Source organism: Rhineura floridana, chromosome 21, assembly GCF_030035675.1.
Source record: "Rhineura floridana isolate rRhiFlo1 chromosome 21, rRhiFlo1.hap2, whole genome shotgun sequence".
Taxonomy (NCBI): Eukaryota; Metazoa; Chordata; class Lepidosauria; order Squamata; family Rhineuridae; genus Rhineura; species Rhineura floridana.
This window is the reverse complement of record NC_084500.1, coordinates 3,565,886-3,584,439: the sequence shown is the minus strand read 5'-3', so window position 1 is coordinate 3,584,439 and position 18,554 is coordinate 3,565,886. Positions and strand designations below refer to the sequence as shown.

Here is an 18,554-nt window from a genome sequence, read left to right as displayed (position 1 = left end):
TAAGGTTTGGCGTACCGACTCCACAGCCCTGTTCAGTAGGCACTGAAAAGATAACAGAGGTAGTGCCTGTCTAATATTTAAGGGGAGGAAATTCCACAGGGTAGGTGCCGCCACACTAAAGGTCCGTTTCCTATGTTGTGCAGAACGAACCTCCTGATAAGATGGGATCAGCAGGAGGCCCTCACCTGCAGAGCGCAGTGATCGACTGGGTATTTAAGGGATAAGACAGTCTTTCAGGTATCCTTGTCCCAAGCTGTATAGGGCTTTGCATACCAAGACTAGACCCTTAAACTTGGCCCAGTAGGAACAAGGGAGAGGGCCTTCTCAGTGGTGGCCCCCAAAGTATGGAATGATTTTATTGACGAGGTGCGCCTGGCGCCAACACTGTTATCTCTCCGGTGCCAGGTCAAGACTTTCTTCTTCTCCCAGGCATTTTAGCATGTGCTTTTAAATTGTTTTAAATTTTTTAAATTGTGTTTTAAATTGTTTTTAAAAGATGTGTTTTAAAATTGTATATTTGTTTTTAATGTCTTTAGTTACTGTAAGCCACCCAGAGAGCTTCGGCTATGGGGCGGTATACAAATACAATAAATAAATAAATGGGCAGCCATTAATGAAAATAAAATACAAGGAGGCACTAAGCTGGCGAAAAATGCTTCCAAAGAAGTGTATATTAGATGAAACTACATATCAAAAGGTGCTTATTACGGAGAAATGTGAACTCAAATGCTGATGAATTTTCATGAGATTTTAAAAAAAAAACCTGCAAATTGCTGCAGTAATGTGGGGGACTGAATTTAAGATTGGAAAAATGAGAAACAGCGAAAACCTAAATTGACAGGTCCTTGTTGTAAGCAAGCACAATTTGTGACACGGCACAACTTAATCACAGATCTATCACAGGGCGTGTCTCTTAAGGCATTCAGCTTAGCTCTCTATTTCCTGGCTTTGCAGGGCTTCAAGGAAACAAAAAAGAAGACATGCTCCAGTGCTATTGGGGAAGGACTGTTTATTATTAACGCATTTTGGAACGGGTTCAGAGGAGGGCAGCAAGGATGAACAGGGGACTGGAAACCAAGCCCTATGAGGAGAGACTGAAAGAACTGGGGCCTGTTTATGCTTGCAAAGAGAAGACTGAGGGGAGATAGGATAGCACTCTTCAAGTACATGAAAGGTTGTCAGAGAGGAGGGTCGGGATGTCTTCTCGATCATCCCAGAGTGCAGGAGATGGAATAATGGGCTCAAGTTGAAGGAAGCCAGATTTCGACTGGACATCAGGAAAAACTTCCTAACTGTTAGAGCCATACGACAATGGAATGCCTAGAGAGTTATTTATTTATTTATTTTATTTGTTGAATTTCTATACCGCCCAACTAGCATAGCTCTCTGGGCGGTGTACAACAGAGGAATATAAATATACACAATAAAATCCAATAATTCAGTGCAAGGAACATGTATGTAGGCATCCACAAATCTAAGATCAGTTAAACATATTTAAAAGACTAAAATAGACTAAAATGCCTGAGAAAAGAGGAAGGTTTTAACTTGGCGCCGAAAAGATAGCAGCGTCAGCACCAAGCGCGCCTCATCGGGAAGACTATTCCACAGTTCGGGGGCCACCACTGAGAAGGCCCTAGTTCTTGTTATCATCCTCCGAGCTTCCCTATGAGTCAGAACTCGGAGGAGGGCCTTCGATGTGGAACGTAGTGTACGGGCAGGTTCATATCGAGAGAGGCGTTCCAGCAGGTATTGTGGTCCTGCGCCGTATAAGGCTTTATAGGTTAAAACCAGCACTTTAAATCTGGCCCGGAAGCATATTGGTAGCCAGCGCAAGTTAACGGGCTCTCTGACACTGGAGGCCTTCAAGAGGCAGCTGGACAGCCCTCTGTCGGGAATGCTTTGATTTGGATCCTTGCATTGAGCAGGGGGTTGGACTAGATGGCCTTGTAGACCCCTTCCAACTCTACTATTCTATGGTTCTATGATCATAAGATAAAACACGGGAACTATACATTCCACAACGTAGATACGTACTGCGCCATTCAATCACACTGAAAAAACATATGACATGTTTACGACAAACCTTCCTCACTTCAAAACTCCCATTCCTAAGAACCTTTATTATGAATATGCATGAATAAGTATCTAAGAACGCCAAATAACCCACCAAATAAACTTAAAGCAATGGTTTGCCACGTCTCTCTGCACAAACTGTCCAGTTCTTGTAACGTGAACACATTCTGTAGAGCTGCAAACCTTGGACAGCTCCTTGAAAGTGTGGAGTAAAACCCGGACCGGATTCACTGCCCCACTGACATCAGAGCAACCAGTCTCCACTGGTTACAACTGATCAGGGGCTGGCTCCGACTCCACCTACCGCTGGCCTCCCTCCCATTGGGCACCAGCCACCACTGAACAGGAGTCCTGGCTCACAGCTCAGATTGAGGGAAGTTGCTCTGTTTCACCTACAGACGATTCCCTGTGCTCTGGCTGGCCGTATCTTTTGAAGGCCCCAGGGGGAGGCCTTCCCAAGGATTACCATCTGAAACCCTGGGGCCTTCCAGATGCAAAGCATGGGCTGGGACCCTGAGCTATGGCCCTGCCTCTTCCGAGGCCAACCACCTGGTGGAAGTTAGGCAAATTCGCCCACATGGGGCTCGCTCTAATTTGTGTAATGAGCCTCACGATCCGGTTTGCATGAGATGCAAATGCTAGAACCCAGATTTGGAGAACTTCTTGCAGATGGCAATCTCTCCCCGTCCCTCCCCACACCTGCCCTAGCCTACCTCTAGGGACATCTGCAGCAGTCTAAGGGTGACGGGAAGCGACACTGGAGGCTGGTCCATTAGGGCAAGGGTAGCACTACCCATCAGCCTCCTTGCATCTAGTCCAGGGAACGGTGATCCGCACTTTCCAAAATAAAGTGCGCGCTGAAACACCGTTTGAAATCTGCACTTCCCTGGATCTTGTAATGCAGATCTCCAGCCAAGGAATGCATACATTTGTGACAAACGCATGCAAAAAATGCATTATATGAGGGCAAATCGCATTCAAGAATGTGCATATTGGGAGAAATTTGCACTAGGCCTAAAGTGGGATACATGGTCCTCCCTGTTTTTATTCTCACAACAACCCTGTGAGGTAGGTTAGGCTGAGAGGCAGTGACTGGCCCAAGGCCGCCCAGTGAGTTTCACAATCAAGTGGGGATCTGAACCCCGCTTTCCCAGGTCCTAGGCCCAGCACTCTAACCACTGCACCACAGCACCCCATGAGTGTATGTGAGAGAGAATGAGTGTGGTTATTAATGATCATCTTGGCCCTGCCCCATACCAGCTCCGGCCCCACCTATCACTGCTATGCAGCCCCAACTCTCCACCCATCTCTGGATGTGACCCGGAGATCAAAAGGCTCCCCCACCCATGCCAAAAATGTACTGCCGGTGTGTTCACATGTGCATCCGGCATGGAATGACCGATCCATTTCAGTCGTTTCATTTCTCTAATCTTAAATTTGGTTCTCCAGTTTTCTGCAGCAATTTGAGGTTTTGTTTTACAAAATCATGAAAATTCATTGTTTTAGTGCAAATTTCTTCTAATGGGTTTTGCATGGCAGGTTTGACTAATGTGCACATTGTTTGCAAGCCAATTAGCATAACAGAATGCATTTTTGTACGTTATTTTTACCAATATGCTCCTTTTGTGCACACCTTCCCCGAATATATGCATTTCAATAAGGATTGCTTGGCTTGAGAACTGCATTGCAACATTTGGAGAGGTGCAAATTTCGAAGGACGGCCGTGTTTCAGCCCTCATATTGTCTCCGAAAGTGCACATTTGAAAACTTCGGCTTGAAGTGCAAACTGAATCAAATTTCTCCCCCTAGCGTGCATGTACATAGAGGTGACATCCCATAGGGATCTCTTTTGCTTGCAGTAGGTCAAGATGCAGTCCCCAATGGCGTCTCCAAGTAGGACTAGGACAGGTCGCTGCCCAAAACTCTGGGCCACAGACTGAACAAAGGCACCCTCCCTCTCTCCTGTGCACGCTCATTTGTTCCAAGCAACACATCATCATCATTTAGGAGCAGCAGCAGCACCATTTCTCTCCGAGTAATTTGTTCTGCAGTTTGCGTTTAGATCTGATGATCCCTTACTTTGCCCTTCTGCGGTTCAGCGGCTGGGCGGGGGGGAGATTCTCACCCAGGGCACCTGCCGTTCACACGCCCCAAATGCTTATCTTGCAAAGATTTCAAGTTCACCTTTCCAATTTGCAGCCACCCAAAGTGATCAGGTTTCATTAAAACATGTTTATCATCATGAGCAAAAAAAGCTGTTTGCTCAGAGGCAGTTCCTCCACCACCACCTCTTTCCCTTCATTAATATGTTTTGTCATGGAAACAGCAGAAAGACAGTTTGATACCATGGAAATAGATGCAAGGAATCGCAGGGGAACTCAGAAGACTAATCATTTTGGACTCGGTGCGAGGTAGATGCTGACCCTAACCCCTTTTACATTAGCAGGACAGTCCTCTCACTCGGTAAGGTAGTGGCAAATTCAGAAGTGCAGGGTCCCTTCATGATAGTTACAGCCATGCCCCCTCTCCCCCCATTTTTGCTGCAGGATTGAGAATGAGACCCTTGTTAACGCCATCTCCTACAACAACAGACGCACCTAGGAGCCAATCAGCATGAAAGGGGAGAGCGTTAGCTACTAAGAAGTATCTTCTCAGTGGTTGACTCACTTCCTTGAACTCCGATTGGCTCCCATCAACAGGAAAGGACAAGGAAGCATGTTAAGAAGACTCTTCTCAGTGGCTAATACACTCCCCTTTCATGCTGATTGGCTCGCAGGATGAGGGAAACATAGGGACCCTGCTGGGATCCCACTCCCAAAAATGTAAGGGGTCTAAGACCCTCCAAACCCCAAGCAACTACACCCTTGCTCTCACCTCTGGTTTTAAGGCTAATCACTCTCCCAACCCCCCCTCCCACCTTTAACATTTGACATGCTGAACTGTGCCTTTGTTTTGGTAGGTATGAAATACTACCCAAACCAGCAATATTATTAGCACCCAAGACAAGTTCTCCATGAAGTCAGCTTGAGGGATCAATTCAAAGCATCCCGGCTGCAGCACCCATCTATGTTTCTCTAGGGTAAGCTTTGCTAGACCTCATCTGCATTGCCAGTTAATGGGAGTAACAAAGTGTTCTAAACCTGAGCTCCTCAATTGCTCCAACCCAAGGACTTTTAATGGGGGGGGATGGTAATAGAGGAAAGGGTGAAGAACATTGCAAAACATTTGTCTAAGCTGGGGGTGGATAATTTCCTGAAGGAGGGAGAAGGGGGCTTAACCAAATTGTTTTATTGGATTTTAATATGACTTCATATTATTTACGCATTTGTTACATTTCTATCACACCTGCCTTCCAAAGAGCTCAAGGTGGTACACATGGTGGCTCCCCCTCTCAGTTTGATACTTACAACAACCCTGTGAGGTAGGTTAGACTGAGAGACTGCACCTGGCCGGAAGTCATCCAGTGAAGTTCATGGCTGAGTTAAACTTTGAATCTTGGTCTCCCAGGGCCTAGTTTGACACTTTAACCACTACATCACACTGTCCACATACAATTATCTATCTATCTATACTCCGCCCTTCCTCCCAGAAGGAGCCCAGGGCGGCAAACACACACACTAAAAGCACTTTAAAGCATCTTAAAGACAAAAGGCTTTAAAACACATTAAAACAGGACATCTTTAAAAACATATTAAAATAAAAACAGCTTCAGATCATATTTTTTAAAAATCAACAACTTTAAAAACATCTTTAAAAAGCACAGATGCAGACTGGGATAAGGTCTCTACTTAAAAGGCTTGTTGAAAGAGGAAGGTCTTCAGTAGGCACCGAAAAGATAACAGAGATGGCGCCTGTCTAATATTTAAGGGGAGGGAATTCCACAGGGTGGGTGCCGCCACACTAAAGGTCTGTTTCCTATATTGTGCAGAACGAACCTCCTGATAAGATGGTATCTGCAGGAGTCCCTCACCTGCAGAGCGCAGTGATCGACTGGGTATATAAGGGGTAAGACGATCTTTCAGGTATCCTGGTCCCAAGCTGCATAAGGCTTTGTGCACCAAAACCGGCACCTTGAACTTGTAACCTGCCCTGAGTCCATGTGGCAACGAGTGGGTAAGAAATCCCTTAAATAAAGCAAAGAAAACTGGCAAAGTGGCCAGACAGGCTGGTGCTGCATCCTTGCTAGCAACCTTGATGCGTTAGCAGGAGTTTCCGGAAGACCCATAGCTATTTCAAGAAGTGTGAAGAGTGCAATTATCCCGTTAAGTGCCTGTGTTTTCCTTGAGTGTCCCGGGTGCGTAGAGAAAGGGGGGGAGGGAAGTTCCCCGACATCCATCTAAAGGGAGAAGAGTTGGCTGCCTCAGCTGCAAAAAAAAGTCACAAAAAGTGGTTTGCTTGTCCTGACATTTATGCTGCAGGGAGGATGGAAAGGTGAACAGTGAAGAGCGATGTGACAACAGAGGGTGTGAAGGAAGGAAGGAAAATCCTTTCTTTGGCTCAGAGACCAGAACAGCTGGAGGAAAGTCACACCCTTATTTATTTATTTAACTTGTATACCACTTTAGAGTTCGAAAAGTCTCAAAGTGTTTACATTTCAACAAAAATCAATATAAACTCCACGTTCAATACAGTTGCTAATAACAACAATAATCCACCTTTTTAGTAACACAATTGAAGAATAGATTTCTAAACAATGTACAGAAGATGAAAACAAAGCAAATCGTATACAAAACCAAACCAAAACAAGAGGATATAACCGTTACAAAATATATCTAAAAATTCACATGAATATCACAGTCTGCGTCTGTGTTGGAATTGCTTTCGATATGTTTTTAAAGCTTTTTTTTTTTAAAAAAGATGTTTTTAAAGATGTTTTGTTGTAATATATTTTAAAGTCTGTTTTAATGACGTTTTAGAGTGCTTTTGTTTGCCAACCTCGGCTCCTACTGGGAGGAAGGGTGGGATATAAATCTAATAAATAAATAAATAATAAAAGCATTCTCATATCTAATAATGCAGATCAGGAAATGAAATATATATATATATATATCACCTGTTAGTTGTCTTGCATTGACAAGACATGCTTGTCAACGCTCCATGCTTCTGCTATGGATAAACAAAGCTATAGGAACACACAGACTCACATCGCTCATTGCACATTAAATGAAGCAGCAGAACCTGTTGGATGACAAAATGACCCTGTTAACGACCCTGGAGGAGAAGCGGGAGCGATAAGGTTGCTTGGCACGCAGTATTTCCCTAACCAGACAAATAAAAACGGTCTTCTCTTTAAGTAGACAGGATCAAGGCCTGACAAAGGCAATAATCTCCAGACAGCTGTCAAGATCCACCTTGTGATTCAAGGAGGCTCCACCCACAGGTCCCTCTTTGGCTCCGTCCCTGGATCCTGCCAGATTCCGTTTTGATTCAGTCCCCTGGTCTCTCCTAGGAACCAGGGATTCTTGTCAAGGGGCGGCGGGGTGGGGACTCTGTGGCTCTCCCTGTTTCTCAGTTTTCCAATCTGAAATTCAGTATTCCACGTGGGTGCAGCATAAAAATTATTCAGCCTTTTAGTGAGAATTTCTCCTTAATAACCACATTTTTATAGGCGGTTTTAACTACTGTGCACATTTTCTTTTTTGCAAGCCATTTCTCTGCATAAAATGCACCGAGAGCTAGTGTGGTATAGTGGTTAGAGTGTCAGACTGGGACCTAGGAGAGACCAGGGTTTGAATCCCCACTCAGCCACAAAACTCACTTGGTGACTTTGGGCCGGTCGCTGTCTCTCAGCCTAACCTACCTCGCAGGGTTGTTGTGAGGACAGAATCATATAAACATAGAATAGTAGAGTTGGAAGGGGCCTACAAGGCCATCAAGTCCAACCCCCTGCACAATGCAGGGATCCAAATCAAAGCATTCCCGACAGATGGCTGTCCAGCTGCCTCTTGAAGGCCTCCAGTGTTGGAGAGCTCACTACCTCTCTCGGTCATTGCTTCCATTGTCGTATGGCTCAACAGTTAGGAAGTTTTTCCTGATGTCCAGTCGAAATCTGGCTTCCTGCAACTTGAGCCCATTATTCTGTGTCCTGCACTGTGGGATGATCGAGAAGAGATCCCGGCCCTCCTCTATGTGACAACCATGTTTGTGGGCCACGTTTACCTCCTCGGAGGAGGAAAGGTGGGTTACAAACGTAACCAAGAAAAATGTTATGTTCACTAACATGCGCATTGTTCTGCCCACTTGCCCCTAACATATGCATTTTTGTAAACAATGCTTGGTTGGAGAACTGCATTGCAAAATTCAAACAAGTGTAGATTTCAAAGGATGGCTTTCGGAAAGTGCGAATTAGATCGATTTGCCTTTGAATGCAAGCTGAATTGAATCTCCCCCCCCCCATCCTTCTCTGGGGCCCTGCAAACGTTGCTGGACTTCCAGCCGCCATCCTGCCTAGCCATTTACCAATAGGGAAGAGTTGTGGCCCAGTGGCAGAACATCTGCCTTGCATGCAGAAGGTCCCAGGTTCAATCCCCAACGGCAGCATCTCCAGGTAGGGCTGGGAGAGATTCCCGCCTGGGAAAGCCCCTGCCAGTCAGGGTAGTCAATACTGAGCTAGCTGGCCCAATGGTGTGACTCAGTATAAGCTTCCTATGATATCAGGGGTGTAGTCATCCAGGGTCTCTTTTTAGGGAGCTGAGTCCTAGCAGGGTCCCTATCACCACTGTCCGATGTGCCAATCAGCATGAAAGGGGAGTGTGTTAGCCACTGAGAAGAGTCTTCTAACTTGCTTCCTTGTCCTTTCCTGTTGATTTTATTTATTTATTTTATTTTATTTTATTATACTTGTATACCGCCCCATAGCCGAAGCTCTCTGGGCAGTTTACAGTAACCAAAAACATTAAAACAAATCCAATTTACAACAGATCTTATAAAAACAATTTAAAGCACAATTAAAAAATTTAAACAGTATAAAACACATGCTAAAATGCCTGGGAGAAGAGGAAAGTCTTGACCTGGCACTGAAAAGATAACAGTGTTGGCGCCAGGGGCACCTCGTCAAGGACATCATTCCATGACTGGCGGCAACCAGAGTAAAACAGACTTCCTATTAGTTTCTACTTTTAAAAGCCAAGTTGTGGCGAGTGAGAATTCTGCAACTGCAGAAGAAGAGTTACTGAATCCTGAGGATAGCATCCCATCTACATTACCCAAGCAGTTTGGTAGCAGCAGGAGATAAACGTGTAGATGAGGAATCCAGTAATTCAAGCAGTTTCTCACTGTCAACAGTGAGAAAGGTCAGGGAAATGGTGGCAGTGATAGAGACGCAGAAGACAGCAATCAAGCCTGGCGAGATTATTCTATAATCTTAGAAGGTTGTATACTTTTAGAAGGGGGTGTGGCTGTCACTATGAGGAAGGGACCCTGCACTTCTGAATTTGCCCCTACACTACTGATGATTATGCTAGCTGGGGGTGGCTGATGGGAATTGTAGTCCAACAACATCCAGAAGGCCACAGTGAATTCTTATAAAGCTACACTTCGCAAGCAGAGCAAGGAAGGAGGAGAACAGGACCAGGGGTGTCAAGTTCAGAAGCGCAGGGTCTCTTACTGATAGTCACAGCCACACTGCCTCACAGCCACGTCCCCTTCAAAGGTTATACAGCCTTCTAAGGTTATAGAATAATCTGACCAGACTCGAAAAGTGCTTTCTGCTTCTCTATCTCTGCCACCATTTGACTATCCTTTCGTGCTGTCAGAGATATTGCTTGAATAACTGAATCCTGCTGCTGAAGTCTTCTCGGGGGCTGACTCGCCTCCTTTCACTCTCATTGGCCCCAATCAGCAGGATGCGACAAGGAAGCAACTGAGAGGACTCTTCTCGGTGGCTAACACACTCCCCTATCATGCTGATTGGCTGGTGGAATGCTGGAAACAGAGACCCTACTGGAACCTGGCTCCCCAAAAGTTAAGAGGTCTAAGACACTCCAAGACCCTGGATGACTACACCCCTGAACAGCACAAGGCTTAACTCTACCCTAAACAGAAACTTCATTCCCACCCTGAGACCAAGCGGAACGTAGCACCCCAATGGCTAGACAATTTTGCCTAAAGTTGCTACGTTCTCTTAAAAACAGTTGTCTTCCTTTAAGCTTGCTAAGGGGATTCTCTCTCCTCCCCCACCCCACCCCGCCTCCTGTCTGCTCCCCAGTAGATCTATTTTCAGGCTTTTACTGGAGAAAAAAAGAAAGAGGAAGGAAATAGATGATCACCAAGCCTGGAATGCAACCATAAAGTGTCAACAGACACTCTGAGATGGAGGACTCCCACGCTCAGTAAAGGTCACCTTCTTGAAGACTCAGCGTTCGAAAGATAGCCCTGAATCTTCCCCCTCTCCAGTGGCCTAACGACATACCTTCAAGCATTTTCACAAATTCTCCTAAGGAGGAACACAGTACCATCTCCCTTGGCATCCGTCCCACCGCACAGACACGCCCAGCCACCCTTTCGCATTATACTTAAGTAAGGACACGGGAGAAATCCAGTCCTGATCTTATTTAAAGGTGACTCTACCAAACGCGCACTTTCCGAAACACAAAAAGCTGAAACCGCAGCCAGCCTCCAAAATCTGCACTTCCCTGAGTTTTGCCATGCAGACCGGCAGCCAAGAAACGTGTACAAAAAACCATCTACCGGGGTACAGTGTGCTTATGAATTGCATCAATTTGTGAAAACAGCAGGCAAAAATGTCTTGTAGTGACCGCTGCTTTGCAAAAATGTGTACATTAGGCAAAATTGCACCTAACAATGCGTAGGGTAGGAGGCCTTCGCACTCACATGAGGACCTCTTTCGTTGCAAACTGATGTAGAGAAACCGAATTTAATATGAGCAAAAAGAGAAGCCAGAATTGAAATATTTGCCCGTTGTAGTCAAGTCCTACAAGGAGTAGACCCACTGAAATGCATGAGCCTAAGTTAGTCATGTCTATTAACTTCAGTGAGTAGTCCTAGCATTAAACGCCACCCTTATAATATAGCTTCAGTCCTATGATTTCAACGGGTCTCACCAATTCATGACTTAGTTTGGACGCAACCAGTTAAACATTAGCAGTGAATTGGTGCATAATTGTTCCTTGAATGACCTCTAACTACACCAATGTCAGTTCCTTTTCCCGTAAGTGGAGGAGTGTTCAAGTCCATGCCTACACAGAAATAAACCTCACCGAGTTCAATGGGATTTGCTCCCACGTAAGTTAGGATTTACGGCCTTAATTGCACGTCTTTAAAGTAATTGAAGCTTTCTGTCCTTATCTTCCTCCCAAAATAATCTGAAACTGGGGCAATTAAAAAGCCCTGAGCACCAAAAGAAAAATGAGCTGAACCTGCAAAACAGGAATCATTTTAATTATTGGAAAGGACCCTGCTGAATCATTTACTCATGAGCCTTTGCAGTGGTGGCCCCATTTGTGGAATTCCCGCCCCAGTGAGGTGCAACTGGTAATCTGGGGAAGGGAGGGGTTGGCAAGCAGGGGCAGAGCACCTAGTAGTATGTGTGTGTGTCTGTGTATATATATATATATATATATTCTTGTTAAATTGTTTTGTTTACGTTGCCACCCTGGGCTCCTTCGAGCGGAAGGGTGGGATATACAGTAAATTCAAATTATAATAATGATAATAGGGGGAGGAGCTTGGCCATGGGGCCAAGGGTATCACTGGGTAATATAATGCTGTATTTACTGACTGAAAGGAGATGAGCCTCTCAGCTTCTCCTGGGCCCATGGATTCTGGTCCATTAGGGCGCCTCCAGCTTCATCAAGGATGCCATGCAACAAGATCAGCCTCAAAAGGCCTCCTCTCTATCCCACCAGTTAAAACAGCTAGACTGGTGAGGACTAGGGAGAGGGCTTTTTCAATTGTGGCCCCCACTTTGTGGAACTCCCTCCCAAATGATCTCCACCATGCTCCCTCTATGATGAGCTTCCACCGGGCCTTGAAGACCTGGCTCTTCAGGCAGGCTTTTGGGGTGGGTTAGGTTTTATAATTATTGTTGAGATTTTTAATGTTTTAATGTATTTGTATGTTTTTATTTTGTATGTCGCCCAGAGTGGCTGGACAATCAGCCAGATGGGCGACTGATAAACCAAATAAATAAATAAATAGGACACCGTCCCAAGAACTGCAGCCAGACCCCCCCCCACCTGTCGGCCTCCTCACCAGTGGTGGCAGGTGCCCAATAGGAATGGTAGGTCAGGAGACAGGTAGACCAACTGCAGGTGTTGCCACAGCCAAAGGAAGGCAGAGGCACTCCCCGATTGGTTGGAAGCAAGGCGGCAGGCTGCAGGCAGACAGATCCATTTATTTATTTATTTCATTTCTATACCGCCCCATAGCCGAAGCTCTCTGGGGGGTTTCCAGCAATTGGTGGGGCAGTCCCCCACTTGTCTTAATGGACCAGCCTCCACCGTATGGGCCTTTGCTAGGATAATACTGTCGCTCTCTGTGGGACCCCCACGGGAATCTCGTCCTAGCGCTGGTCCAAGGTACAGGGAACTGATGGTGGGCACTTACAAACCTCCAGTTCCCAAGGAAGTTCGTTCCATCACCAAAGAGCTTGCCCCTATTCTTTTGTTGAAATCCTTTTTTCTTGTCATTTGAACCCAAAAACGGCAAGAAAAGGGGTTTAGGCAAAACTTTCTGGACATTATTGTACACAGAGCTTGGAAGATTACTTTTAACAAGAAATGAATTACAATTGTTCTGAAAGGAATGGATGACTTTGCCGTTACTCAAAAGTAATCACTACAATTACATAAGTTACTTTAAAAAAAACAAAAAACCTGGAGTGCCTACAAGGTGCTGATCTTGGCTATTGCAGTCCTAAGTAGCCTAAAACAACATTAAAAATAAACACACACATACAGAGGTAGTAGAATAGTTCTTTTTATCCATAAGATAGCAATGGGGGTCTCTCCGCTGCTAAGGGAGGTGGGGAGGGAGGCAGAGGCCACTACTCAGATTGTTGCACGTCAAACCAAGTGCAACCCCCCCCCCTCAGCCAGCAAGCAGAATCTCTCTCACTTCACCACCTCCCGGACCCGGCCCTGCCACCAACTAAGGGATACCCACCCAAGCAAGCATTTTCCCCTGAGATGCAAAAAAGTTAAAATACTGCAAATGCAGCAAAGCAGCCAGAGAGGGTGGTGGAGGCCAAGTGCAAACACAGTATGTACGTACGCACATACATACGCACGCACGCACACAGTCATCTTACACCTCCACATTTCTTTATCTCCATTCTGCTGCTGCCTCCTTCTCCTCCTTTATACATGTTCTTGCCCTCCGGCTCCTTTTTCTCTCCCCGCTCCATTCTTCACCACCACCATCCATTTTTTTAAACAATTGTTTTCTCCACCCCACCCCGTCTCACTCTCCACCTCCTCACCTCCTCCCCACCCACAGAGCACAAGGGAAGAGCGACGCTGCACAGAAGCCCAGTTTGAGGCACATGATTTTCATCCACGAATCAGAGGAGCAGAAGACTTCCCCTGCTCCCCTCCAAGTAATGCCCAAAAGTAACGCTGGAAACATTACAATTACTCCACAAAAGTAATAAAATTACTCCTCGTTCTATTCCAATCAAAATGTAAAGGAATTCCTTTCCCGTTCCTCAAAAAAATAATAAATTACAAGTTATTTATTTATTTATTGCACTTGTCTACCGCCCCATAGCCGAACCTCTCTGGGCAGTTTACAGCAACCAAAAACATTAAAACAAATATACAATTTAAAACACATATTTTAAAAACAATTTAAAACACAATTTGAAAATGTAAAACAATATAAAACAATTTAAAACACATGCTAAAATGCCTGGGAGAAGAGGAAAGTCTTGACCTGGCGCCGAAAAGGTAACAGTGTTGGCACCAGGCGCACCTCGTCAAAAACATCGTTCCATAATTTGGGGGCCACCACTGAGAAGGCCCTCTCCCTTGTTGCCAGACTCCCAGCTTCCCTCGCAGTAGGCACCTGGAGGAGGGCCTTGGATGTTGAGCATAGTGTACGGGTGGGTTCATATTGGGAGAGGCGTTCCATCAGGTATTGTGGTCCCAAGCTGTGTAAGGCTTTAAAGGTTAAAACCAGCACTTGAATCGAGCTTGGAAACATACAGGCAGCCAACGCAAGCGGGCCAGAATCGGTTTTATATGTTCGGACCGTCTGGTCCCTGTTATCAATCTGGCCGCTGCATTTTGCACAAGCTGCAGTTTCCGAACCGTCTTCAAAGGCAGCCCCACGTAGAGTGCATTGCAGTAATCTAACTTGGAGGTTACCAGAGCATGGACAACTGAAGCCAGGTTATCCCTGTCCAGATAGGGACGTAGTTGGGCCACCAACCGAAGTTGGTAGAAGGCACTCCGTGCCACCGAAGCTACCTGAGCCTCAAGTGACAGAGATGGTTCTAGGAGAACCCCCAAGCTACGAACCTGCTCCTTTTTGTAACTCATGACTTCCAAGCTCTGATTGTATGTCTCCAGTTACTGGTGCTAAGAGGTAAACTACTGCAGCACATGGAGGCTCAGTTCTTGCAATGGCTAATAAGAGGCAGATTGGGGAGAGGGGCCAAACACAGCCTTACAGACCTCTCTGTCTGGCCCTCGGAACATCCCCCATGGCTCCACCACCTCTCTACAGGCCATACCCCTCATTGCCCCTGCTTGTGGCCAAAGTCTTTTTGCCTGCCTGGAATGCACCCTTAAACTCAGGTCGTAGGCCTTGCTTGCCTGGATGGAGGTCAGAGCAGGGCATGCAAATGTGTGTAGAAACTAGTGTACTGTACCAAAGTAAAAAAAGTGCCCCTAGCCCTGCCCACCACAGACACATGGCCCTCAGAAGGTTGCCCAGAAGGCGACGCGGCCCTCGACGCGAAAAAGGCTTCCTGTCCCGATCTACGTCCTGCAAGGATCTCCTTATGACTCGAGACCCAGACCAGAAGGCTCAAGTCCTGGCTGGCGCAGTAAGCAGGGGGAGTCGGAAAGAGGAGATTGCCCTTTCCTTCACCTCGCCGCCAACCCACCCATCTCCCAGAGGGGAATTAAGAGTCTGCGATGTGCTATAGCACCATTTTAGGACTGCGGTTAGAACGCAGGGAAACCTCTGGCCGCACAAAGTCATGGAACAGACCTTAGAAAGGATGTTGTTGAAAGGATGATGGATTGCTAAGTCTCTCCCCCCCCCCCCGAGCTATATAAAAAGAGTTGACTCAATCTTGGCACCAGAGTGGAGGTGGGTACTGTTCCAGCGTCCGTCCCCTCGCCGAGGACATAAAAATGCAGTCCTGCTGGAAGGAGGGCGGGGGGCTGACTTGCAATAATAGCACATAGACTTCCCAAAACAGATTGTCTGCTGTCAATTAACAGAGGCTTCCCCGAAAACAAATCGAGTGTACAAAAATAGCCTCTTTTGTTTTCCAGTTTGGGGAAAAGCCGAGGGAACAGCCTTGCTCTCTGATTAAATTAAAGGATCCGGGCAATTCATGGTTGAGGAATGGCGGGGGGCGGGGGAAGGAAACAGGCCGAAATTGAAAAGGGCTCACTGAGCCCAGGAACCATCTTCCAGTTCAACAACTGAATACAGTGCGTTTGTGATTCTGTGCATGTGCATTGTTGTATGCATAGCCCTTCCCACAATGCACAGATGAGTTATTCCTATAAGAAGATACTAAGACAGGTTTTCTATCAGTTTACTCTGAGTAGCACCATCAGTGCCTCTAGATGGCCACTTATCTGTCACAAACAAAGGATCAAACCAGGGTAACAGGGCTATATCTAGGCATGGATGAGAAATTCAATTCAGTTCGCATTTCAAGCCGAATCGATCAAATTCGCACTTTCCAAAACACAGCAAGAATCGAAACAGTCAGCCTTTGAAATGTGCACTTGTTTGAACTTTGCAATGCAGTTCTCCAACCACACAATGTTTACAGAGATGTATATATTAGGGCAGCCTTTCCCAACCTTTGGGTCCCCAGACATTGCTGGAGTACGCGTCCCATCATTCTTGACCTTTGGCCATGCTGGCTGGGGCTGATGGGAGTTGTAGTCCAGCAACACCTGGGGATGCAGTGGTTGGGAAAGGCTGTATTAGAGGAAAGTGCACATAAAGATGAATATTAGTGAAAACAACAGGGGAAAAATGTATTGCATTAGGACAGTGGCTCCTAAACCTTTCCCCCCATGGACCACTTGAAAATTGCTGAGGGACTTAGTAGACCACTAGATGGTTTCTCTGCCTGTTGTGGCAATTTTAATCTGCTAGATGCTGCATGGTTTTAAATTGTAGTTTTGCAGACACACTGCGTGAACGGAGCTTGCAGACCGCTGGTGGCGTGTTAGAAGAAATTGCTTGCAAAAATATGTTTATTAGGATAAAGTCGTTAGAAGTGTGGCAAGAGCAACTCCCATTTGGTCCTCTTTGCATGGGGAGAGAGACAAAGAGATAGTCCTCTTAGCAGGCTAAGCTGCCCCTGACCTGTGATCATCTTTTCTGTCTTCCTTCCGCGTAAACTGATATGTCTCAGGGAGCTAGTCATACCTCACCTTCCTGTTTCTCTCTTCTCTGCAGACCACCGGAGGAGAAGGAGCCATGCTCTCTTTGTCTCCTCTCCTCTAGCACGAGGGGAACGTCCAGGCATGGTCATTGCAGCTTCCAACTTAGGTAGCTAAACAGAAGTAGCACCTTTCCTATCCAGTACGTATTTCCATTAATAAAGTAGTCTTTGCTTGTTCTAATGTTAGCATATTGGAAGAAGCAAAGACCACCAGTGTTGAAACAATGATCCTCCAACATCAACGTCGCTGGACTGGCCATGTTGTCTGAATGCCCGATCACCGTCTTCCAAAGCAGCTACTTTACTCCCAACTTAAGGATGGAAAAGGGAATATCGGTGGACAGCAAAAGAGGTTTAAAGATGTTCTCAAAGCTCATCTAAAAAAAGGTAACATGAGCATTGGGAACTGGGAAGCTTTGGCCCATGTGCGTCCCAATTGGAGGTCGGCCATTATCAAAGGTGCTGTGGAGTTTGAAGAAGCACAGACAAAAGGGACAAACGAGCTAAGCGGAAGGCGCGTCAAGCAAATCCTCATCGTGACCATCTTCCATCTGGAAGCCTATGTCCTCACTGTGGGAGGCTGTGTGGATCCAGAATTGGCCTCCACAGTCACTTACCCTGGAAGACAATCTTACTCGGCCACGAGTGATCGCCAATGAGCTTGTTCTGAAACCAAGTATAAGTCGGAGTGATTTAAAGCAAAGTAAAAGCCCACTTTCTCTCAGGTAAAATCACATCCATGCAGCACAGAGCAAACTACACTAAGCTAAACTCTGCTAATTTACTAAAACTTTAATTGGTCCACCAGCCACCGGAGAACCCAACAACATTCAGACTAAAATGCTGAAGAAAACAAATGGCAAAGCGCTGCAGCAATGTGGAGGACTGAATTTAAGGCTGGAAAATATAAGGCCCATCCATACCTAACCACAAAACCCGCATTTTCCATATTTGGTTGGTGGACTCAAGATCCATACATGTCCTGTTTGTGGTTGGATTATTGTGAAAGCCCAATTATCAAGCATCCACATGTGTAGGCTTCCCCCCCTTGTCTAAATTGCTTTAGCACTGGCCACTCCCCTAAGCCCACCCCTTTTCAGTGACTGGTCCATGACATCGTTTGCTTTTCGTGCGCTTCTTCTTCTTCTTCCCACGCATGAGCAAGTTTGTGAATGGGCTCTTGGGTGGGAAAGCATATGGGTTGTCATATGACGGAGGAACACCTGTGGACCACTTATTGCAAGAAGGTTTGGGGCATTGTGGATTATCGTTACAGGAAAGCTATCAGTTTTTCAGTCGTGTTTCTAATGCGGATTTGTGAACGCAAAAATCCGTACTGGCTCGCAACATCGTATGGACGACAGTGAATTAATGAGGACACAACTTTGCAGAATATACAGTCGTATGGACGGGCCCTGAGAGATCCAAAATGACAGATCCTTCCAGCCCTAGTTGTATCCATTATTAGCCCTACTCAGAGTAGACCCATTGAAATTAATGGACATGATTCACTGAGATCCATTCATTTCCATGGGTCTGCTCAAAGTAGGACTAAACATTGGATTAGGATTGCTGGAAAATACCAGCAAAATGGAGAATTTATTTATTTATTTATTACATTTGTATACCGCCCCACAGCCGAAGCTCTCTGGGCAGTTTACAACAATTAAATGGTACCAAGAACGGCCTCAGACCATGCAGCCATCTGGAAACCAAAACGGAAATCAGGCAGGCAAATATGATCAGTATTTGCGGTTGTCATTTTTCTATCACTCTTCAATTTGCTGTTGTAATCCCCCCCCCCAGTATGTTATTGATGACGCCCCCACCACCTCAAAATGAATGGCATGGAATCACATTCACATCATAAAGCATAATA

At 45.9% G+C, this 18,554-nt stretch overlaps 1 protein-coding gene across 3 annotated transcripts in view; it reads right to left on the bottom strand.

Annotated features, from left to right (window-relative positions):
- Window positions 1-18,554, bottom strand: part of ATP2A3 (ATPase sarcoplasmic/endoplasmic reticulum Ca2+ transporting 3) — a 159,144-nt gene that overhangs the window by 132,918 nt on the left and 7,672 nt on the right. For 2 of the 3 annotated variants that reach the window (XM_061605528.1, XM_061605530.1), the window contains exon 2: window positions 7,127-7,251. The exons of the other annotated variant lie outside the window; for it this stretch is intronic. In XM_061605528.1, coding sequence (XP_061461512.1) covers window positions 7,127-7,155 — 29 coding nt within the window. In that variant the 5' untranslated portion in view covers window positions 7,156-7,251. The remainder of the gene's footprint in view (window positions 1-7,126; window positions 7,252-18,554) is intronic. 3 annotated transcript variants of the gene reach the window in all.